The 23,678-nt window shown below is 43.9% G+C and overlaps 1 protein-coding gene across 1 annotated transcript in view; it reads left to right on the top strand.

The window, feature by feature from the left end:
• The window catches only part of adgrv1 (adhesion G protein-coupled receptor V1), a 60,738-nt gene that overhangs the window by 31,079 nt on the left and 5,981 nt on the right, over window positions 1-23,678 (top strand). Inside the window, exons 59-91 of the mRNA XM_049716649.2 lie at window positions 115-291; window positions 348-524; window positions 590-769; window positions 827-991; window positions 1,068-1,191; window positions 1,266-1,389; window positions 1,461-1,599; window positions 1,660-1,845; window positions 1,908-2,143; window positions 2,281-2,429; window positions 2,504-2,702; window positions 2,777-2,996; window positions 3,071-3,310; window positions 3,605-3,754; window positions 3,820-4,040; window positions 4,115-4,388; window positions 4,472-4,615; window positions 4,703-4,874; window positions 4,938-5,079; window positions 5,152-5,720; window positions 5,795-6,058; window positions 6,141-6,258; window positions 6,340-6,511; window positions 6,611-6,844; window positions 7,319-7,726; window positions 7,818-7,990; window positions 8,096-8,342; window positions 8,428-8,567; window positions 9,159-9,319; window positions 9,630-9,730; window positions 18,723-18,839; window positions 20,724-20,902; window positions 22,291-22,448. Of these exons, the coding sequence (XP_049572606.1) occupies window positions 115-291; window positions 348-524; window positions 590-769; window positions 827-991; window positions 1,068-1,191; window positions 1,266-1,389; window positions 1,461-1,599; window positions 1,660-1,845; window positions 1,908-2,143; window positions 2,281-2,429; window positions 2,504-2,702; window positions 2,777-2,996; window positions 3,071-3,310; window positions 3,605-3,754; window positions 3,820-4,040; window positions 4,115-4,388; window positions 4,472-4,615; window positions 4,703-4,874; window positions 4,938-5,079; window positions 5,152-5,720; window positions 5,795-6,058; window positions 6,141-6,258; window positions 6,340-6,511; window positions 6,611-6,844; window positions 7,319-7,726; window positions 7,818-7,990; window positions 8,096-8,342; window positions 8,428-8,567; window positions 9,159-9,319; window positions 9,630-9,730; window positions 18,723-18,839; window positions 20,724-20,902; window positions 22,291-22,448 (6,460 nt within the window). The remainder of the gene's footprint in view (window positions 1-114; window positions 292-347; window positions 525-589; window positions 770-826; window positions 992-1,067; window positions 1,192-1,265; window positions 1,390-1,460; window positions 1,600-1,659; window positions 1,846-1,907; window positions 2,144-2,280; window positions 2,430-2,503; window positions 2,703-2,776; window positions 2,997-3,070; window positions 3,311-3,604; window positions 3,755-3,819; window positions 4,041-4,114; window positions 4,389-4,471; window positions 4,616-4,702; window positions 4,875-4,937; window positions 5,080-5,151; window positions 5,721-5,794; window positions 6,059-6,140; window positions 6,259-6,339; window positions 6,512-6,610; window positions 6,845-7,318; window positions 7,727-7,817; window positions 7,991-8,095; window positions 8,343-8,427; window positions 8,568-9,158; window positions 9,320-9,629; window positions 9,731-18,722; window positions 18,840-20,723; window positions 20,903-22,290; window positions 22,449-23,678) is intronic.

Raw genomic sequence — 23,678 nt, 5'->3', positions numbered from 1 at the left:
TGCCTAAAATGTACAAATTCATTTATTTTATTTTATTTTATTTTATTTTATTTTATTTTATTTTATTTTATTTTATTTTATTTTATTTTATTTTATTTTATTTTATTTTTGAAGGATGACATCCCAGAACTGTCAGAGAGTTTCCTGGTAAATCTCACCAGTGTGAAGCTAGTTGGCGGACTAGCCGGAGCAGGCCAGCCCTCCGTAAAGAGACCTGGCATGGAAGTAGCTGAAGTAACCATCCAGGAAAATGACGACCCTCGCGGGATCTTGCAGTTTGTTACGCTAGAAGTAAGTGGAGAATTCCCCGAAATGTCGTATTGTAATAAATTGTAACCCTGTTTCAGGCTAGCTCGTTGGTGGCCTATGAGATGCCAGCACCTGACAACATCTTCCAGCTCACCGTGGTGCGACTTGCTGGTGCCAGTGGAAGACTGCTTGCCTACTGGGAGGCTCAACCTCTTACTGCTGATCTGAATGATTTCAGCCCTTCATCGGGTAACGTCACCTTCCAAGATGGCCAGGTAAATAAATCCTTGTTCTCAAATGGGAGCTCTTTGACAAGTTCCTAACGATTTGGTTCTTCCAGCGGAGAGCTGTGATTGCTATCACCATCTTAGATGAGGACCTTGTGGAGGCTTCGGAGACGTTCAAAGTCAATTTGCTGCGGGTGATTGGCGGCGCTCGATTGGGAGAGGTGACCTCGGTCACTGTCACTATTCCGCCCAATGATTCACCTCTAGGACGATTTGGATTCCAAGTACTTCAGGTAGGAGCTTTTGTGGATTTAATGTTTTTGTGTCACACAACTTTGTTCTTCTCCAAGGTTACCGTGAGCGAGCCAGAGTTTGTTGACGATCCCGCTGCCGTCGCCGAACTGGCGGTGATGCGTAGCGAAAGAGGCGAGGGGGCGGTGACGCTGCTGTGGCAACTGGAAGGACGGGCAGTTCATGACCTTTCACCTCTCAATGGGACGCTTGTCTTCACTGAGGTACAACATGAATGGGAGGTTTGCCAATAGGTGAGATTAAAATGGTCCATCAAAAATGATCTGTCTTTTCTTCCAGGCTGACTCGATGAAGACATTTGTGATAAGAGCCCTCGCTGATAGCGTTCTGGAAGGAGATGAACACTTCACTGTCGAGCTTTTCCCTACGAGTGACGCCGTTGCAGTCATTGACCCTTTAAATAGTAAATAAGAAAATAATTTAGTAACTGCGACTGAGGTTGATTGGACAAACTCATTTGTCGATGTTCCACTCCAGGTTTAGCAACCGTCACCATCGTGGCAGACAAGGCTGCCCTGGGAATCGTAGGTCTGGCGGAGTCCTCAAAGAATATTTTCATTGGAGAACCGGAAGGGTTTTACAACGGCAGTGCTGTTGTCAAGTGAGGTCACCATCATGGGAAGACGCGTTTGTGTTGAGTTTTAATATGAGAAAATATTTTTTTTATTCCAGCCTCATCCGTGGGCCGGGTGTTTTTGGTGAAGTGCGGGTGCAATGGAACATCACTCCAGCTTTGCTTGCTGAGTTTGTAAACATCTCTGGCTCAGTCATTATAGAAGACAAGCAATCATTTGCATCTTTCATCCTGAAGGTACTGACCAATATTATCTCGAGTACCTGCAGTACCATGATTTGTCCACTGCCATCCCAGGCTGTGGATGACGCCTTTCCCGAGGAACGTCGCCAGTTCCAGTTAACGCTGACATCCGTGACCCCGGGACTGGAAATCAGCCCCAGTGCACGATATGCCAGAATAACCATGGCGGCCAGCGACAAGCCTTACGGCGTGTTCTCCTTCAACCAGCAGCAGATAAGCGCAATCGAGGAGGAGGGAATTGTAAGTACAAGCAGCACCTGAAATAATACAAACGTTCAGCACGTTTTTTTTTTTTCCTTTAGGTGAATGTGACTATAAGTCGCACTTTGGGCAGTCTGAGAAGCGTTTGGGTCACCTACCAGACGTCAGGCAGCACAGCAGTTAGCGGCGAGGACTTTGCCTCTGCTTCGGGACGGCTGCTCTTCACCCCGGGTCTGACATCACAGCACTTTTCAGTGCGTATCCTTGACGACAGCCTTCCAGAGGGGCCCGAGACGTTCTACGTGAACATTACTGACGTGGATCTCGTCAATGTCAGGTACAAAGAAATAAGATTTGAGGTGCCTTTGCCTCTATGACCTGTTCTTTGACTCAATTTCAATTTCGTATCCCAGTATGAAATTGTGTTTCTTTGTGTAAGTGAATTTACAATCTCTGTCTCCTTCTACTGGTCAGTGGTGTAGATCACACAGTGCACGAGTCGGGTCTCCAACTGGACCAGCCTCCAGCCATAGGCGACATCTCATCTCTTGCTATTGTAATACCGACAAACGACAACGCTGAGGGTATCTTAGAATTTAAGCAGGACCACATCAACATCACGGGTGAGTCCCAATGAAGTCGTTTGAATCTGTGTTCAGGAAAGTCCCGTGTCCAACTTCTCGCTCGTGTCTTTCAGTTGAAGAGGATGCAGGCCTTTTGTTGATCCCAGTGTTGAGGACTGCAGGTTCTTATGGAACCGTCTCAGTGGTGTACATTTCCAGAGGCTTGAGTGCAACTCCTGATCTCGACTACGTCGCAAACAACGGCTCGGTGACGTTCGTCAGCGGTCAGCAAATTGGGGTCGTTAATGTTACAATTTTAGATGACTCAGAAAGGTGAGAACCTTGATATGGAATCGAGGCGTGGTCGTTTATTCCTCACGAGTGACGTTTGAAATGATCTACGTTAGCGAATACGCAGAGATGTTTGAGATCTTGCTGGTTGGGACCACGGGTGGAGCAATCCTCGGCTCTCACACAGTCGTCAGGGTGACCATCAAGAAAAGCGACGCTCCGGGCGGGGTGGTGCGGTTCCTCAATGAAAGCCTGATCACCATCAACAACCCGAACGACACCCGAAAACTCACGCTGGTCTTGGAGAGGGCAGGAGGTCTTTTGGGCAATGCAACGGTACCACAAGAACATTTCCCATCTAATATGCTAGTCCTGAATCCTAATTTGGGATTTTCATCGTCCTTCTCAAGGTTGCTTGGACCATCCTCGGTCCAAACAGCAGAGAGCCTCTCCTTCCATCCAATACGGACATCCGGGAGCCCTTGACTGGATCTTTTTTCTTCAGTGACGGGGAGGAAGCCACACGAACTATCACACTTCGAATCCTCCCTCACGGGGAAGTAGAGGTGGAGGAAAAATTTGTCATAGAGCTTAGCCTTCTGTCTGGACACGTGGACATCGACCCTCAGGCTGGATCCATAACACTAAAGGCAACTTGTTTTTTTATTTTTTTATTAATTGTAACAGTAATATTATATTGGTTGAATATTATGATATTCCATGAATATATTATATATATAATTTTATTTATATATATTGTTTTTTTATTAATTGTAACAGTAATATTATATTGCTTGAATATTATGATATTCAAGGAAAATATTATATTCTATATATATAATTTTATTATTTATACAATAACTGAATATTCTTTTGTATTATTGTAAGATACTTCATTTGATTTGGAATGTAAACACTACAATTAATACGCTTTTTGTTTCCAGATTGAAAAATTCGGGGACCCAAACGGCATAGTTCAATTTACAGAGGATGCACTTCGAGAAGGTGTCCACAAGGAACCCACAGAAGCAGAAGGGCCGTTCAACATCTCCTTGGCCATCACACGCCGGGAGGGGGTCATGGGCAACGTTACGGTAAAATCCTTTTCAACGCTCAAATTTGGCTTAAGCAAAGCTGAGTGCCAACGCTTTGATTTCAGGTTCACTGGCAGATACATTCCGACTTTGACATGGCCGGGGACTTTTTAGAATTTTCTGGCTCTGTGCTAATCACAGAAGGCCAGCGCGAGGCAGAAATTGTTGTTAGTCTTCGTCCTGACACTGTGCCAGAACTGGAGGAGCTCTACATCGTTCAACTGACTGCAGTGGAAGGCGGCGCTACCCTGGAGGCCAATTCCATCCTTTTACGCACGCACATTAGGTTGGTTGTGTGATTATACCAATATGTTACAAATCAAATCTGTAAATAATCTGTCGTTCTCATCGATCCTTCAGGGTGCCCGCTAATGACGACCCCCACGGTGTTTTCTCCTTGAATCCTGGACAACAGTCTTTATTTGTGGAAGGGAGCGAGGCGGAGGTCCGTCGAGTTCTGGTAGTGAACGCCACTCGGCTCGCCGGGCTGTTTGGTAACGTAAGCGTGGGCTACAGCATCACCAGCGGGACAGAGGAGGTGACGGCCATGTTTGTGGGAGGACAAGCTGATGGACAACTTTTGTTCACTGAGGGACAGGCCTTCAGTTCGGTCACGTTGCACATCAGCAACCAGGTTAGAATTACTTTTGACAGTCAGTCAGGATTAAAAGTATTTATTTTTATGTATTGTCAACTTGACTGCTTTTTCTCTGGCAGATTTTTTTGTCTTTGGGTGGAAGCTTCATTGTAGAGCTTACTGATGTAAGAATGCTCAGTCCTTTACTTGGCACACCGCCACTTCTCAATCACGAGGCCTCTGTTGCTACGGTGACTGTGCCAGAAGAAGCTGCTAGCTCAGAGGTTAGTATGTGGATAGAATAGAACTCATTTTTTTGCTGATGGAAAAAAAGCCACTTACAGTCTTTTTTTTTTTTTCTGCTCTATCAGGTTGGTTTCGACTCGCTGGCTTTATTGGTTTCAGACGTCGATACAGGGAAATGTGAGGCAAAGGTGACACGAGCCGGATTGTTTGGGGGTATCAGGGTCCAGTGGAGAGCAGGGTATCCTTCAGGGCAGTCTCCACCTGGTTTTCAAATTGGAACTATCGTGCCAAATTCAGGTAAGAAAATCAGAACGTGGGAGAAGTACGACTGTTTGACTTGTGCTCATTCCTCAAATTTAGGCTCATTGACTTTCTCCCATGGAGAAAGGACAAAGGTGATACTTCTGACAGCCCTGGCTGATGCATCTCAGCCAACTGCGCATGCGTTATACCTCACTAGCGTCACCTCTGGCACGACTGCAGACAACAATGTCAAGCTCAGGTGAGACTTTTAGACCTGGGCGGGGCTTGTGGCATCAACCTGTTTCGAACGACATGACTGTTCTCTGCACAGGTCAGGATTCACATTGGCAGAAGTGGAGCCGCTGGGAATCTACCAATTTTCACCAGAATCTCGCCAGCTGGTCATCGAGGAGGACATTCAGACGATAAGGCTCCAAGTCCAGAAGCTCTACGGTTCTCGGAGCAACAGCACCCGCCTGTCCTACGCAACGATAGCCGGCAGCGCCGCCGCAGAAGTCGATTTTGTCGCCGTGCCAAAGGGCCATTTGGTTTTTGACTCTCCTCGCCAAAGCAGCATTTCCCTTCTGCTGTCAATCCTGGATGACTCGCTGTCCGAGCCGGATGAATATTTTCACGTCAACCTTACTCATGTTGAAGTTCTTAGTCCAAATTCGGTTTTGGCTGACGTCTTCCCTCGAATCAACCCACTGCACAGTCTGGCAACCGTCACCATTCTGGCAAGCGACGTAACCAGCGGAGTGCTAAGTATCGGTCCCGGTCTGGTCCAAGTCCCCGAGGACAAGGATGAAGAGAGCCAACAGGAGCGAAAGGTTCTCCTCAGGGTGCGCAGGTCAGACAGCGTGGCCGGAGACGTACGAGTTAAGCTGCGAGTGTTCGGAGGTACTTCCCTCGATTCGATGATCGATTTTCAAATCCAACTTTGTGTTAACTTGCACGGCTTCGGGTTCCTCCAGACGGAAGCACGACTCCATTCCCTTTCACGCTGGAGCCCGTTTGGCCTCTCGCGAAGGAGAATCAAGACTTCCTCTTGGAGTCCAGCATTGCGCATTTGCCGGCCGGGGAAAACGAGACCCAGGTGATTCTTTTCATCCTGGATGACTCGGAACCGGAAGGCCAGGAGGTGTTCTTTATCTATCTCAGTGATCCTGAAGGTGGGGCGCAGATCACTGAGAGTCAACACCAGGACTTTGGGGCCTTTTCCAAGATCACCATCCTTGGTAAGAAATTGAAATGTGCTCAATTTATTTGTATACAGATAATTTAGCTGGTTATTTAATGAAGCTTGATTTGTTTTAACAGGTAGTGACTTCCATAACGGTATTATTGGCTTCAGTCACAATTCTCTGATGGGCCAGATTCTGGATGAAGATTCAGAGAACAAAACTGTTCAGTTGTTTGTTCAAAGGCAGGAAAACAGGTCATTTGTTGTCTTGGCTTAACGTGGTGTTCAATTATTTACTTGGTATTCGTTTTGAGTATTTTTTTTTCCCTTGCATAGAGCCTTTGAGGACTTGCAAGTTTTTTGGAGAGCCACTTTGAACGACGCAGCTCCGACTCTTGTCAGCAACGGACTCAACCTGACCAAACAACTCCTACGCACTTCGGGATTTGTCCTATGTAGGAAAGGAGAGATCGTCTGTGCTTTTACTTTGGAGGTCCGAGATGATGAGGTGAGACCCGACTTTGATCTTTTGGAAATTGATTTATATCAGTTTTAGTAAAGTTCTGATTTATTCTGTTGTTTATTTATTCTATTCCCGTTTCCATAGGAACCAGAATACAAGACTTGGTTCTTGGTGGAAGTTTTTCAGGTGGGCTCAGGCGCCACCATTAATGAAACCGGCCGATTTGCCAACATCACCTTGGCGGAGAGTGACGATCCACGAGGCGTCGTGTACTTCGACCTTGGCCACAGGTTTCCCACCGCCGTTCCCACGACCACAAAGCTCAGTCTCCAGGTGGTCAGAACAGCTTCAACCATGTCTGTACGATATCGCACTCTGGTATGACACAATTATTTTTTTATTATTTATTATATAATGTGTATTATTTATTATTACTTTTTATTATTTTTTTATTTTTGGAAATAATATTTTATTTATTATTGAGGATTCCTTTGTTTCTCTTCTTTGACCTTGAATACACTTTACTAAGCCAGACGCACTCTCACTTTGTCATATTGGAGATGAAAAGAGGAGAGTGCACTCAACAAAAATCATAAGCGCATGGTGATGTTGTCCCGCTTTCATCTTCTCAACTTTCATCAGTAGCTCACGAAAGCAATGCTCAGTCGACCTCATTTTGTCTATTCAAGCACACGTGCAGTGACAATCCTGGTAGAAGATCTCACAAGATTTGAATACAGTACAAAATAACTCCACTAAATACTCGTTCCTACTAATTACTCCAATTTCAGACAAATAAAAATGGATAGCTGATGGAAATCTGTCTCATTGAAAAATGTATTTCCGCTTTAGGAGCTTTCCAGAGAGGAGGTGCTCGGCCCATTTGTAATCCATCCCGCTAAAGAAGGATTGGATTTCCCTCAGCAGGAAGGCGAGCTGACCTTTGACCCGGGTCAGCGCAACACATCGGTGGACATTTATCTAACCCCCGACCTGCCCTCGTCGTTCCCTCGGCCAAAGCGTTTCCAAGTGGAGCTGTTCAATGCTACAGGGGGCGCCAGAGTGCACAGCGACTTTGGCCGGGCAAACGTGACGCTCGTTTCGAATGTTGCTAGCGCGGCTATGTGGGCCTTTGTCGGGAAGTTGCATCAACCGCTCGACCCGGCAACGCTGAACCAGGTGTTGCGAGGGCTCATCGATCTGACCGTCTCCGCGTTGTCTTCAGAGCAGATGACGGCTGTGCTTGAAGCTCTGGAAAAGGTGAGTCCACTGTGACATCATCTGGTGTAACTGACTCAATTTCACTCAATTGTTACTATTCTGTGTTGGATTTCTCTCTTTTCCAAACTAGCTGCTTGCAATGTCCGACAGAGCATCTCTCCATGAAAGCAGCCGCAATTTGACCTATGACCTGCTGTGTACCTTGGCCGACCCGAGTCGAGCCGACACGCGGGGCCTCAGCCATCTCGCCGAAGTGACTGAACGATTCGCGTTCTCAACCATCACGAGCCGTCACTGTGAGATGTCAGTATACATTATCGTAAATGAATATTTTTTCTTTGAGAAGAATTTTGGATATCCCTGCTTTAAAATGTTTGATTTTTCAAATCATGCGTGTCTTTTCTCCAGAGGGGGCACCATCTTGGCCTCGTGCGCACACATGTCCATCTCCGCCTTCCAGTGGTATCCAACACAAATCAATGGACACAAATTCAGAGGTAGCAACGCAGACTTCTTCCAGCTTCCGGACACTTTGTTGCCAGTGCCGGCTACCTCCACCCCGGACTGCGGCAACCTCAGCCGTGTTCAGTTGATCGAGTTTAAAAATGACCTCTGGTTTGTCACCAATGATTCCACAAACGCTCTCAATGGAAAGGTGGGCTGTGTGATTTTAAACAGCAGGGGGCAGTATTACCCCATTAAGAAAAACAAATGGCAATATCTCTTCTGTTCATGTGCAGGTTTTCTCTGCCAGCCTCCAGGACAGAAAATCCAGACCCCTTCAAGATGGCATGGAGGTGATATATCGTATCCACACTTCTGGTCAACCACTTAAACCGGGACGTTCTATGTGCCTTCTATGGAACCAGACCACTGCAAGGTAGCCCACCACGGAATGGATCAATTACATACAAAAACGTCCCTAGTTTATTTCTACTACAGTCAAACATTCTTTCCTATTTGTCATTTACTTCAGGTTTCCTTTAGATATTAGGAAAGGTAAATAAAAATAAGTGAATTGACCCATTAAATTTCCCATAGCTGAGTGAGGAAATTGAATAAGAGACCCATGCCTAATCGAAATACTCAGTAAAACTAGTGGCGTGTGCTTCCCTTTATCTGTCATCTTCACATATTTGGGCAAGGTCAACTTGTTAAGTGAGCACATTGCCAAGTTCCACAGTGCCTGAGGACACTCTGCCTTTGTCTGTGAATCCTCACACTCGCCTTCCATTTAATGAGAACATTCTGAAGGTCTAACATTGAGGCTTAGAGCCGGACCAATATTATTGCAATAAACACACCGCTGAGAGATTGGATTGAGAGAGTCATGGCTTGGGAAAGAACCGGAATACCCACTGACCTTATTATATCTGCTATCTTAAATCAACTGAATTGCAATGCTCAAATACCTGCGACCTAGTTTACTAGATTTGTTGTTGATTTCATGTCTGTCTCCTCAACCATCTAGCTGGTCATCGGATGGTCAGTATTGCAGAGTTGTGAAAGAGAGCGGCAACCACGTGGAATGCGCCTGCTCACACTTGTCCGTCTACACGGCCTATGCGGAGTTTGCTCCGCTTGCATCATATAACCAGGCCTTCTATGCCTCGGGGTTCATCTGCATTTCAGGTACCACAATGGCTTGAGGGTTGTTGTTTTTTTCCAGAATAAATTTTAGAATTTTAATTTTCCAGTCGGGAATTGATTTATTCTATCAACAATGGAACTGTCCACCCACCCAAAATCAGAATCAGACTCATCGTCCTCCATAAACCAGGATGCAGTCTGCTAAGCTAACAAACTTGAATGTGGCACTCCTTGATTATTTTTTATTTTTTGCTAGTTTAGCAAGAATTGTCGTTCTCCACAACTCTCCTAGTTTCCAAACCTTACTCGTTTGACCGAAAACATATTTTTAATTTGTTTTTCCCCTTTCCAGCCTTCGCAATGGCCATTCTTGCACACGTCCTGTGTTACCGCTTGCCCACGTTCGCTGCCAAATTGCTCGTTCACATGATGCTGAGCTGCCTCGGAACACAGGTAATGCCAATTTTCTTCTCTTTTTAAACTTCCCTTGGAGTTCCGCACTACATTCCAGTAATTCAAAGCCGTGCAAAAAAATGAAACTTTCATGGCACCCTGCCCTGTTTTTTTTTTTTTGGAGGGCGACATTAATATTCTCCTGTACAGCCACTACACATTGTTTATTTTTTATTTTGGTAAATAATCATGAATAAACAAAGAGACAGACAATCAGATGCCCCGGCTTTGCGTCGTTTGCGGGCTCCTGTGTCCTGACAACCAAAGCATGCCCCCCCGCACTCTTGCCCATTAAAAACGCAAGCTGTCACATAAACAGTGCAGTGAGCAAGATATGCCATCTCACTTTTGTCGTGTGTAACAAGTGCGGGACTGGTAAATTTCCACAGGTAGCCCCTCTCTTTGGTTGACAAACATAAGCCTGGAGTTGTTGGGGGCTACGCACCTTGGGCTCAACCCGTTTATGGCCCGGAAAGAGCCCCTGGACCTAAATGGGTTTGGAATGGAAAATTCCGTCCTGTTCTCTTTCCATGTCAATGGACGTTCAGGCCTCCTTCTGGGAAGTCAAGACATTGTCCTATTGTTATGAAAAGAAGAGTTTTTCTTTTGTGTTCTGGTCTCATGCCAATTGAATTGCAGACTCTGGACCCCAAAGTCCAAAGTGAAGGATTGATTGTCTCCTGCTGGGGCTCCATGCAAGACGTTCTGCGTTCACGAACAATTTCGACCGTAATTCAGCCGCATCGTTGAACGACAGAGAGAATATTTCATTAATATAAGTTCGATGATCTCGGATCTAATAAATGTCATTTGCGTCAAGGGATGCCCCGTGGTGTCTCAGCATTGATTTGCACCGTTGGGACTTGAGCCAATCGCAACTGATGGAGTGGACTATTTATCTGCGGTGGTGGGGCTGATGCCGCTGCCTGTTGGGTTGAAAATTAGAGTTGCTGGTTTGATTTATGGCTCCGTGTATGACCCACAGTTGTCAAGAAAGGTCAGAATGGAAAATAGAAAAGTTGTTGTTATGCCGCTCTTCCATTCTTGGAAGTAACATTTCATAAATGGCATTAATAAATGAATTAATTTGCCCACATAGTTGACTCTTCAATGTACGGTCCAAATTCTGATTAGCCGACCTGTTTTTTGCCAAAATATATAAACAGAGACAAAAAATAATGCAAATGTACCCCATGCCAGCCTTCACATCAAAGATATTAGTGCGATGAAGTGAAGGTTTCTCCAACTTGGTCCAGCCCTTTGCCCCTGTGCTCAGCAAGACAACTGAAAATTGCATGAGTAGAATGGAAATTTACCCAACTCGTGCGTGTGTGTGTGTGTGTGTGTGTGTGTGTGTGTGTGTGTGTGTGTGTGTGTGTGTGTGTGTGTGTGTGTGTGTGTGTGTGTATATATATATATATATATATATATATATATATATATATATATATATATATATATGTATATGTGTATATATGTATATATATATATATACGTATATGTACTTGTCCAAAATGTACACTCAAAACATTGACTAACTTTGCTACTTTAGCATTTGTCCATGATTTCAAGTTAGCGTTCCTTCAGATGTTGGCTTTCAGTAAATATGATCCCGCATTTACCGAGCAGGGTTCGGAATTCTCCCTGGATTCAAGTCAAAGCCAATGAAAACACAATTGAATGATGCGTTGTGATAACACAGTCCCCATTCTGACTCACTTAAGTGTTTCCCCCCTCTGCAAGCCCACTGTTGTTCTTTATCTGAGTAAGTATTTAGCTTATTCTGCTGAAAGGATTTCCTGTTAGCTCCGGGACCAGCTCCAGCATTCGGAGCTTTGCTTCTCAGCCCGTAAACACATACGTGACAACCTCTCTTCCACGTACGACGCTCAGTCCACCCACCCACCGACACGCCCGCCTTCCCTTCCGTTCCCTTCCCGTATTTCAGCAGAGCCAACAAGTGGTTACTGCTGGGATTTCCAAAAGTGTAAAAGAGGCTCACGTCAGGGTTGGCTTGTATAATCAGCCCATTTTACAGGAGGGGGGGCCTTGTCAGGAAGAAAGCTTAACACCAATGTAAATAAAACATTTTCCTGAGGAAGTTTACCCGTTCTCATCGTGCCCAATCAATCATCAAATCAAAAAAACAATGAGATTTGTGCCTTTGACGTCAGAGAATATGTCCCATCCAATTTTTCGGCTTTAACCCTCAAGCGTTTGGAGGGCAAAAATGTTTCTTTGCGTGCGAGCGTTAGGCCGAGAGAACGAGACGAATGCAAGTTGTGCAATTGGCTCTGAGCGTTGGAAACAACGGGACGAGTGTCTTTGCGAGAGAACCGCAGTCATGACTTGCTTTCGGCTGAGGAGGAGGAGAAGTCTTTGCTTTCATGCTGTTGTTGTCTCTTCACAAGATTTGTTACAAAACAGAGTCATGTTGTTTCTTATAATATTCTCGTTATTTTGGTTTTATTGAACTGTGAATCATGACATGACGTATGAACAGATTTGGTACAAAACAGAGTCATGTTGTTTCTTATAATATTCTTGTTATTTTGGTTTTATTGAACTGTGAATCATGACTTGTTCTCCTCTCCTGCTGGGATTAAATCTGAATATTATCAGGCACCCAAATGTGTTCGCGCTCTCTCTCTCTCTTTTTCTCTCTCTCTCTCTCTCTCTCTCTCTCTCTCTCTCTGGTTGTCCGACACCGTTTTATCCTTCTGGAAATGACAGCGCACATCCTGTGTGACTCACCACTTTGACCAATGATGATCTTCTCTAATCTAATTACAGACAGTCCAGTGCCCCAGTTTGCGTTTTATTATCCTTAGCAGAGGCCTCATCAAGGATCCCTGCGGAACTCCTTGCAAACAAACACGACTTTGTTTAAAAAGTGTGACCTTTGTTTTAAAGTGAACTTTAAAAGTTACTTGGAAAAAAAAAACAAATCATTACATAACCACTAAAAAAGTGGTGCACTTTGGAGTTCAAATAAAACGATTTGGGAGAACATGCCGCAAAACAATAAACAAACACAAATGTGGAGTGCAATTTTTTGGAAGTTGTGACAGTTGGCCTTGAAATTAGAGAAATTAATTCAACCAGGATTATTCTCCACTTTGGTGTTGTCCTGCAAAGTATGTTGTCAAAAGTTGATTTAATGCATCGTGCGTTGTGATGCTTTTCTTTTTGCTGTGTAACATGCACATGCAAAATAGAAAATTGCCTTTTTGGGGAAGGGGGGGGGGGGGGGGTTAACGGTCAAGCAGCACTTTCATCTGCAGTATCCTGATTGAAAAAATGCAATCTCGAGTTAATCGCCCTTGAACAAAGTCATAAACATGTGGAAGCTTTTCCCATTGGAATGGTTAATTGCTAATTGAGCCCGTCGGTCGGGAATCGGAAAGAAAGTACGTTTTGAACAATCACAAATACAATTAAAATTAACAAGTGAAGTTCTTGCTCCCTATTCCGCTTCTGGAATGAATTTGTTGGAATACTTCAATGTAATGCAGTCGGGTTCCGTGTCATTGCCTGCGCTGCGAGTGACTCTGCCCTTTGTGGACTCGCCGTTTTTGCCAATTGTCTGTTGACCAAACAGCTGGTGACCTCAAAATCACTTCCATGAACCTTCCTCTATTTCCACAAAAAGCACCATATAAACAGTAACAGGAGGCCACGGCGACCTCTCACCTTCGGCCCGGTTCTACTGTTTGCCCCTACCTTGGCTGCTAGCTGCTATCCAATTTAGCAGGTTAAGAATGCTTGAGTTATTTTTGTATCATGCAGAATGCAATTCTATATTGCATTATTTCATTTTGTACAGATTTTAAGCCGGAAAGCATAATCTTTATTTATCGTCAAGGTGTAACTTTTCCATTTAGCATTTCTTTATATACGTGCAATGCTTCATGCAACCGGATCAACCTTTTACCTGATTCGGATTTGTCAAAGACCAAACGGCACTGCTGACACTACAGATGATAAACAAAGTGGAAGGGGGGGTGGGGGGGGCTAGAGTCCTTTAGGAACATTCTATTTTTGGAGTTTGACCGCTTGTCTTGGCTGCACTCCCATGTCAAGTGAACTTTGTCGATTTGGAGGACATTTGTTTACTCGGAAAGCGGTGAGCTCATTGGTGCTTCAAATGGAGTTTCACAAGATTGCCTGAAAACGTGTGAGAACACGAGCGAGAGAGCCACTAATGGCTGCGGCCGTCTTAATTGCCTGAAATGAGTCGCCTAACTTCCTGAGGGAATCAGGATGTCTCGGACAGAGGAAGGATATCAACTGTAATCGCATCTTTTCTTTTCTAAAATTACATCTCAAATCATTTTAGCCGTAAACCTGCTGTGAATCGCAAACTACAAATAAATACTTTACATCGATTCCAGCAAATGTTTGCAAATATCAAGATGAAGCAGTTGTCACTACTATTATCTCCAAAACATGCATGCACATAGAAATTGAAGGCACAGATGGCATTGAACGTTAATACCCTCATAAACAAACAGATTGGAGTCGATGGCAAGCTTCTGCAGCGTCTACATCAGCATGTAGGGGTCAGGCTAGCTCCACAAAAAAGTCTCTGGTACTGCTCTAGTCATTTCCAAAGGTGTGCTTCTTAAGACTGCCTAACACCAAGAGACCATTGTGTTGTTTTTCGGAAAATCTCTACAGCAAATGGCAATGCGGGTTTCTGCTCTTGACCTAATTGGCTTGATGATTATCATGCTCTTGGGTTGTTTACTCACATGTGTCAGTTTGGGTGGATTTGGAAACAAATTGCTAAAAAAAAAAAAAAAATTCACTGGAAGACAACAAAAGTTTGAGGATGAAGATTTAATTTGGGGGAGGGGGTGACCTGGAGTGCACAGTTCACAAGAAATGTGTGCTAAAGTCATATTTAGGTGTCCACATAGCTTATTGTGCTTTTTTTAGGGGGAAAAAAAAACACCAGCAAACATATAAAATGGACAAATTATGACCGTCGAGATTCTATTTTGCGAGTTGCGGTGTACGGCCACTAAGTGCATAGTAAGCTCGCTTTGTTGACCTTGAGAAGCTCGTCCGCCTCACTCGGCAATGTGTGTGTCGTCCATCCCAAAGCCTTATGTCTGGTTTCCAGAGACAAAAAAAAAAAAGAATTTCCTTGAAAGTAGTCCTTCTTTACAATTTTCCAGCAGTAAACACTCTTTGATGAAAGTGTCAATATATAAGTCGAAAGGAAGCCCTGTTGGAAAGCAAAAGCTAAAGTTAGCCTACGTTCTTGGAATCTCCTTCCGAGAATACGCCGCTGTTGTCTTATTTTTTCTTTTTTTCCACACCAAGACAGTATATTATGTTTATGCTGCTCTCAGCTCAGACTGTTGTGGTTGTTTGGATGGGAAACACACCAAAGGGGAGGAAAGGTGTTTATTTGCCAACAGCTGGCTCAGCAAGAAGTCCGAGGTTCTACCCCAAACACCCGTGAACTTTCCTTGTGTGGTGTGGCCTCAGTGAACTGGTATTGCAACTCCCAAAAAAAAAAAAAAAAAACGGCTTATCTTGTTGTGACTATGCGGCCAGGCTTGAAAATTTTGCAAGCGGCTGATATTTGAGATCAGACATATTTCCATTGTCATCGTTGGTGTCACCATTTTGGATTTTAGAAACCTTACCTGTCAAGTACTCCCTTCGTCGTCCCCACACACACACACACACACACACACACACACACACACGCATGGCCTACTAACCCAGCTATCAGGCAACCCCGTGTGGCAGGCCGCCTGCTTGTCCGGCGTGCTTCAGCACATAAATGGCATGTTGGCCACAACTGACAAACTGTAGCACGTGAGCCGACTGCTGATACTCGCAATAACATTCAGGGCAGTAGCGCAAAAAAAAAAAAATGGTACAGCAACACAAACTGTACATCGTGAATACGATGGAGAAAGCTCCTTGCTCTCTTGGCATTACTTTTCAAAGAAAGAAATCTTAGACTTGACTTTCACATTGTTCTTGTGTGAATGCTTCAAATGAATCACATGTAGATATTGCAAACATGTCATCATCACATACTTGTGTTTTTGCTTCGCTGGATTTCATTGCAAACAAAGGCAAACAGCCAGCCAGGGTGCAGGCTGCGGCTGGAGCCAGCTAGATCAGACCGGTAGCTGTTGGAGGCGGAGTGGAGTGGAGTGGAGCGGAGGGGGTTAGAGAAAGAGGAGGGGGTTGGATTGCGCTTGTTGGTGACGATGATGAGGAACTTGGGGCTGGAAGGAATGGATACAATGGCTGGAGGAGGGGAGGGAAGAGGAGGGAGGTTAAGTGTTTTGCAGGGAGGATGGATGGATGGATGGATGGATGGATGGATGGATGGATGGATGGATGGATGGATGGATGGATGGATGGATGGATGGATGGATGGATGGATGGATGGATGGATGGATGGATGGTCTGGCACACAGACAGCTCTGGGTGCCCCCTCCCTCCCCCTCCCTAAATTGGTCAGTGATGTAATGCAGGCGAGTGCTATTTATAGCCGGGCCGCTGCACAGCTTCCATAGCGTCAGCACACATTGATCAGCAGGGAGGATGAGAGCAGCAATCAACTAACCAAGTGTTGCCTTTGCTTGTTTCCCATGTAAATACAATTGCATGGCTAAACTTTTCAACATTTAAAACGAATTCTCAAAGCACCTTCGAGACATTTCCCCCCCCCCCCAAAAAAAGATTTTCCATTCAACTTTATATTCATCGTATTAAGTTGATGTTAAGAAATGCATATTGGTCAAGCGACTGTATTTTTCCTAAAATTAAATGAACTGCAAACATGAAATATGATTTTCCTGACAGGGTGGACATTTTTGGCATTGACTTTGCAATAAGTTTCGGTTAGCAAGCTAACCTGTTGAAGAAATAAATGTCAAATATCAGTAGATAAATCACTATGACATGTTGAGTTTGTCTACATTGAATAACAAAAAACTGGGTCTTTTTTTTTGTCATCTAATGACAGGGTGGACATCAGTTTCTGGGACACATGCTAAATATTCAATATAATGAAGCAAATCAAATATACATGATCCGTTTTATCAAGTAGCTGTGGACAAGTAGGTGGAGCAGCAGCTGATTATATAACCTTGTAATTTTGCAATCAATGTCTGCTTTTATTTTTGCAAACTTCTTTCCTGTTCAACCAGTCTTTTAGCTCCTGCAGGCAAGCTGTTACATGACACACATTATAACCCTATATGAATTAGTTTGTAGCCTGAGGGTCTAGACACATCGACTCCTTAACGGGGGACAAAGCCCGGGGCGGGGCGGTAGATAGGTCCCGATAAAGCCTCCGTTCCGTCTTCACCTGACTCTTTCCCGCCCCGATAACCTCTTTCCTGGGAGAGGTCATCATTACCTGTAAGAATATGAACAAAGGCCGCATGCTGTAACCGTGACCTCCAAACAGACAGAACCCATCTCAGATAATAAGACCACTAAAAAAACAATTACAGAGTCGCCCGTTTGCTAACAACAAACCTCGATAGCAATGCGTTAAGTCATTTTGAAACATTCTTAACTGTCACGCAAGTGAATGTTATCTCAAAAAGTGGAGACTAATAAATTACGTTGTCATAACGCTGCCCTGGAGGTTTGTTTTTCATGGCTTTGCATGTGAGTTTGCGTGCACGTGTTGATTCTACCACTTGAAGGAGTTGCTTTTGTTCTGGGGTGGGGGGAGAAGTGTTAAAAGAAAAAGAATGTCTCAAAGGCAAAACGCACATCAAGAGTTTTATATTTCACTTTGACGTGATTCCAGATCGTTCTTTATGTATTCATTTGTTTTATTTGCATTTCAGTTACGTCTGCCTTTTGGTTTCGGTTCTTGCTTGAAACCTCCACTGCCATAAAGGCCCTACCTCTTCTTGCCAGATATTCATTCCCCGTTGCTTTTGTTTTTCTCAATTCTATGGGTGTGTCCCTCTATGTTGGCAAGCTCCGAGCTACCTGAATGGCTTCTCAATTCCTGGAACATGAGTTTCTTTTCTGGGCCATCCCGCCCACTCACCCCCTGTAGCCTTTGGATGGGGAAATGGCTGACTCAGGGGTTCTTTTTTTTTTTTTTAATGTAAAAATGATGACTCTTATTCAAGATATGGAAAATCCCAAAATTGTCATTTCATTTTTTTTTAGCGAGAAATCATATCTGCCAACATAAAAGCTGGTACTAATACATTGTGGCCTGCTGCACTTTTGTTTTTGGGCCCATTTGTATATCGTAATATTAAACATGGCCTTCATTTGAAGGTTACAGGGGGAACAAAGTGAAAGATATGACACAGTTTAAAAAGAAATAAAAATGAAACAAAAGCTGAACTTCACAAGGTATCACAGGAATGAAAATGTGTGCAAATGGCCCTCCATTTATTTGCATGTGGACATCCCTGATCCATATGGTAACATTGAAGACATTCAGGTTCTGTTACCTGAAGCACTGCACTGCCTGGTGGATGTAATGTGAGGAGAAACAAACAACAGGTTATCATTCATTCCTCTTTTGTGACACTTCCTTGGCATCGACCAAACGGCCTCCGGATTTTTTTAACAAGCGCCCTGTCGTGTTGGCAGCGGCCTTTTTTTTTCGTCCGAGGTTAATGATGCTTTCAGGTATTGTCTGCTGCCTTCATTGGCTGGTTCCCAAGTTTAGTTTTGTCTCAAACATATTAGCTTGGTTTTTGTCACGTGTGTTTGTTTGTTTCAATGCACTGGTCAGGCATATTGTAAAAAATATTTGAATTTCCAGCAATATGGAAAATGAGCACTGCCGCAATAGAATACATAGATAAGAATGACTTGTGAAGTATTTAAAACTCTGCTAGCTTAATGCTATCTCAAATAGTCCCTACCTACTTCTATATTGCTTTATGCTGTGCGCTCCATTATTGTGACATCAGAAGTGTGCTTTTAAGATTATGACACAACACACAATTTTGTTCTTTTGCTTTGACAGATTTGCTTCCTGGTGTCCACTTTCCGGGGCCGGGTGTTTTCAGAGGACAGTTGTGCAGCTCTGGCACTTTTCCTTCACTATTTCTACCTCAGCCAGTTTTTCTGGATGCTCATACAGGTAATATCAAGCTTGAGGACCCTTTTTATTTCTATCCTTTAAAAAGTCCAGTCTGTGCGTGTCTGTAATAATAATTTAAATGGAATTGCTGATTTATCAGCCAAAACCTTTTCATTTTTATCATCATTTAAGTCTTTTAATCATCTTTGCAGGGTCATTCAAAGTGTCAAGATGAAAGTAGACGAGAATGCTGCATAACTTGACCTTTAAATCTTGACTGGCTGAGCAAGCGGCTCCTTGTGCGACACCGTCTGACCCCTTTTTTTGAGAATGGGGTCATTGTTGTTTAATAGACAGTGACTCTCAGATCTAGCCCGGAAAAATACTTTTGTGTCACGTGTTCAACTCAACTCACTAAGAACCCAGACAAAAGCCCTTGAAGCTACAGAGGCTGCAATTACGATACTACTGTATATCACAGACACTTTGATGGTAATTGAAAGCTGGCATCAAACCTCTTTGTCCTCCCCAAAGTCTTTCCATCGAACCCTGTGATATCTCACCACTCCTCTCAGGCAGACACTCAAAAAGCCCAGCTCCCGATACTAACAGGCGCCAGCAAACCAATTTCAAACCACGAGGAAATCAATACATTGGGTGGATTTATCTGTGCCAGCAGCTAATGGTCAGGGGAATGTCTACCAACACGCTACGCTCTCAGAAGGCAGGCAATATCTGGATCCAGACCGGATTTTGCTTGCTAGGCTGTAAAGCGGGGGCTCAAGGCTTGGGCTTTTAGGGAGGAAGCATATTATGACATAACGGAGCTGCAAAAAAAAAATGTTAGCTTGCTAGTTTGTCACACAAACACTGCAGTGTTTTGCCTTCATGTACGAAGCTCATGTCCAGTCAGTGACCCGGGAGTTATTCACCCAAACAGTTGAGGCAACAACAAGTGGTAATTTAGCCTTAAAATAACAACTTCATGCTATGCTGGCTCGTAATAAAGAAATAGTGTCATGTCATTGCCATGGCGACCCCTAACCACCTGTAGGCTTGGGACATTATGAAAACAGTATGAATAAATAACTTATTTTAGTCCTTTTGCAGCCTGCCTATTTCATGTCGCCACTTAATCCTCTTAGTTTTAAAAATCACATAACTTCCTTTGAAGTCATAGTTTACCGATGTAAGCAAAGTAAACTGTGAAAGTTGACATCTTGGTGTATGGTAAGACCAAAGAGGCGTCACTGTATTTCTTCCTGGTGCCTGATAGGGGAATAACAGGGCATATCATTTTCCTTGGGCACATCCTAACATTTCCCCACAGACACAACTATCTGCAAATAAACACACTTGTCTAGCTAACCCCAAGCTAAACATTCTATTTTTCGTGTTCCTTTCCCAACTTCGACCTCCGCTATCAAAAGTCATTGAGTTCAACATCATCCATTTATTGTGACTGGACGGCTCCGGCCTGCTCTCATCCAAGGCAAAAGCCGATCTAGCTCGCGACATTTCCCTATTGTATTTTTTGACACACACTTGAGCTGTTACACAAGCAAAATGTGTTTTTGCGGGCCGCCCAGGCGTGTCTACGTGCGAAGCGCCGACCGCCGGGCCGGGATACTTGTTATGCAACGTCGTTATGATTATGGCAGAGCAGAGGTTGCCAGAGGAGGAGGTCACCATCCTATAACTATCTTGTTGCGTCACACATCATTACTGTCTTTGCGTTAACAGACAGATGGACAATCACAAACATCATCCGCTTTATAGGTGTCGTATAAAGGTTCATTACACTGAACAAAGAGCAGGACGGTTCTTTGTGTCCTCTCTGATTACGAGCGAGGCCCCATTTTAAGCTCTGCAAAGCTTCTGGATGACAAAGGGCGGATCAAAATAATTTCGGTCATGTGAAATTTTCTCCACCTATGTCCCCAGGCGGTGAATTTCTGGCAGGTGCTTGTAATGAACGATGAGCACACCGAAGGCCGGTATCTGCTCTACTTCCTGTTGGGCTGGGGGTTTCCTGCTTTCATTATCATCATCCTGGTCATCGTGTTGCTAGGAGGCTTCGACTGGACCATCCATACCGTCTACGGATTGGTGTTTAGTGATGTGTGAGTGGACAGTGTTATTTTTTTGGGAAGTGACATAACTTGTTTTCGAAAGTACACACCTGATCTGGTGACATCATGTGAGGCGATGGCTCAACCAATCTGATGAACGAACCGAGTGAGTCATTTACATGCATCGAAACTCGAGTCTTCCCCTCAGAGCTGGAAAACTCACTTCCGGCAAAACAAATTAGAAAAGCAAACTGAAAACAACCCTCAGTGTGTTTGTAGGTGTGGACTATAAATAACTGCTTTCACTTTTGTAAGTACAAAAAACGTTAATCCTTGAAAAAATAAGGAGCTTATGTGGAAAAACATAACTACACTCGACATACAAAAAAATGTAAAGTAATATTTGTGCAAGTGGCTGGCAAATTTCTAAAATTAGCTGGTGGCCCGAGGTGTGCCTGTTATCCTTGGGCCCGAGTGTGCACGCCAGCTTCCCGTGGGCGGGTATGTGGCCCTGAGACAGTGGGCGCATAGATCCGACATTTACAGATACAGAGGAGTATTCAGTGTGCCCAGGAAAAGTCAAGTTGGCCTTCCTCTTTTGCGGGAAAGAGGTAGCATTCATCATCGTAACCGTCAACCGCTGGGACGCTGATAGGATTCACTTGCCACACTCAAAATTGACCTTTACTGACAGTAAAATGAAGTAAAATAAATGTTGTGTATTTAAAGAATCACATTTATTCAAAAGTACGCTTCATGCTAACAAAATAACAGCTAATATGTGCTGATGAAAGCGTCGTAACGTTTGCTATTTCCTTCAAATGTTTTGTTTACGTTCCCCAATCTGAAGTCTTATGGGTAGATTTGCTTTCAGCAGGATTTACCTTCAGAGATTTTTCACAACAGTGAGCTCTCACTCCCCCTCCACAAGGCCACCACAGGACAAATATGAACGAGCGTATTTATGCTCTCACAGTCCACCTATGTGATGCAATTGTCTATTTTGGCATACCTCCTTCCATGTTATGGCTACATGGCGACAACCCAGCCAATTAGTTTCCTCTGTAGTCACTCCAGACTAAAGTCCTATCTGGATCCCGCACTCCCACCACACTTGCAAAATAGACCAAGTCACATGAATGTTTTGGTGCTTGCCCGCCATTTAGTTTCGTAATAGTGTGTGGATTTTCCCAGATTCAGCTGGGAAAATGAGGTGACTAATAAAAGCTATCACATCTAGCTGATGACCATTTTCAGAGACACGCCTGATCTTCATTGACCTCATAAATCCAAAATTGAGAATAATAATGTTGACAAGCTGGATAAAATAGATGATTTTCTTTTTTCCGTTACATTGAATGCCACAAGCAACATATTACCAGGGCGGTCGCGATGTTTGACGAGGGATGACTTGTCAATTTGCCTTCATATGTGTTTAGGTGCTTCATCCCGAACATCTATGCTGCTCTATGCGCCGCTGTGCTGGTGCCGCTCATCTGCCTAGTCGTCGTACTGGTCGTCATCTTTCACGCCTATAAAGTGTCTTACCAGTGGAAGGCGTACGATGACGTCTATCGCGGGCGCGCAAACAGCACAGGTTTGTGACAAATCAAATCTTCAAATGTGTAGATTAGAATTTGGGATTTTTTCCATTATTGTTAGTTATGAAAATCTTAATCATAAAATATTTAAAAAATATTTGTTTTGCAATACAGTCTTAATCATAAAATATTTTTAAAATATTTGTTTTGCAATACAGTTGAATGCAAATCACATTTTGATCTAATTGATGGAATAATCAATAGAATAATCAATTCTCAAATTATGCAATTGTGAGTAAGCTCTCTGTGCGTTGCATTATTTTTTTGGGACAGTTGATTTGCACACTTATACACTGACGACATTTTAGAAAAGATCTAATATGGTGACAAAAATATGAGCCATGTCATCACTTTTTGAATTGTAAAGAACAAACTTAACCGTAAAAAAACAGAGTTGCATGAACTCAAAATTACTTTCAACTCAAGTTTTGCTCATGTGAAAAATAAAATGAACGTTTGAAGCAGACTTAGGCACAAGCAGGAATGTGTCGTTTCAACCCGGCTTCGAAAAACATCTCCCGATGTTTGACTTCAACCGCAAAGTGATGAGATAATCTCGAGGCTAATCTGTGTGAGAGTGCAGTATGCGGGGCCGCACGTAGAAACTCAGACGGAACACGTGAAGACCGTTGACGTCACTAAAATGCTTGTTCTTGCACTTTCTGTTCAGAGCCAAATAGACCGATGGAGGGGGGGGGTTAAAAAAAAAAGACCTCTGAACCTATGGATTAACTAACAATGGGCTCTATTTTAAGCAAAGCCTTATCAGAAGCTGCACAAGGTGTGTTTGCAAGACAAGATGTTCCTTCCAGCTGATTAAATATCTGGTATTGCGTTCTTATGCCCTCCGGTGTTCCCTCACCGCACTTTGATCGGCGGGGAATGTTAGCACACGCAAACGAGATGGGCGAGGTTTGCTTGCGGAGCGTTTCTTTAAACATGACCTCTCCCGCGTTTGAATTATTGGATGAATATTCAGTTATAAGTTTGCACGATACCGCTCGACGCGTTTGAAGGAAGGCCGCGAGGTTAAATCAGCAGTCGAGCAAAGCCGCCGCAGGCGCTCCTGCGTGTCTTTCAACTGCAAAACAAAATGTTTTTGCAAAAACAGCGCTGCTGTGCGAGCGGGTCGGCCCGCACGACTTGCGTCGGTCGGCTCGAGACAGCTGCTTGTTGTTACAGCTGGCGACCTCTGCGAGACAGCCGTGTCAGCATCGGCCGGTCGT

Source organism: Syngnathus scovelli, chromosome 3 (genome assembly GCF_024217435.2).
Source record: "Syngnathus scovelli strain Florida chromosome 3, RoL_Ssco_1.2, whole genome shotgun sequence".
NCBI lineage: Eukaryota > Metazoa > Chordata > Actinopteri > Syngnathiformes > Syngnathidae > Syngnathus > Syngnathus scovelli.
This window is presented reverse-complemented; position numbering and strand designations above follow the sequence as displayed.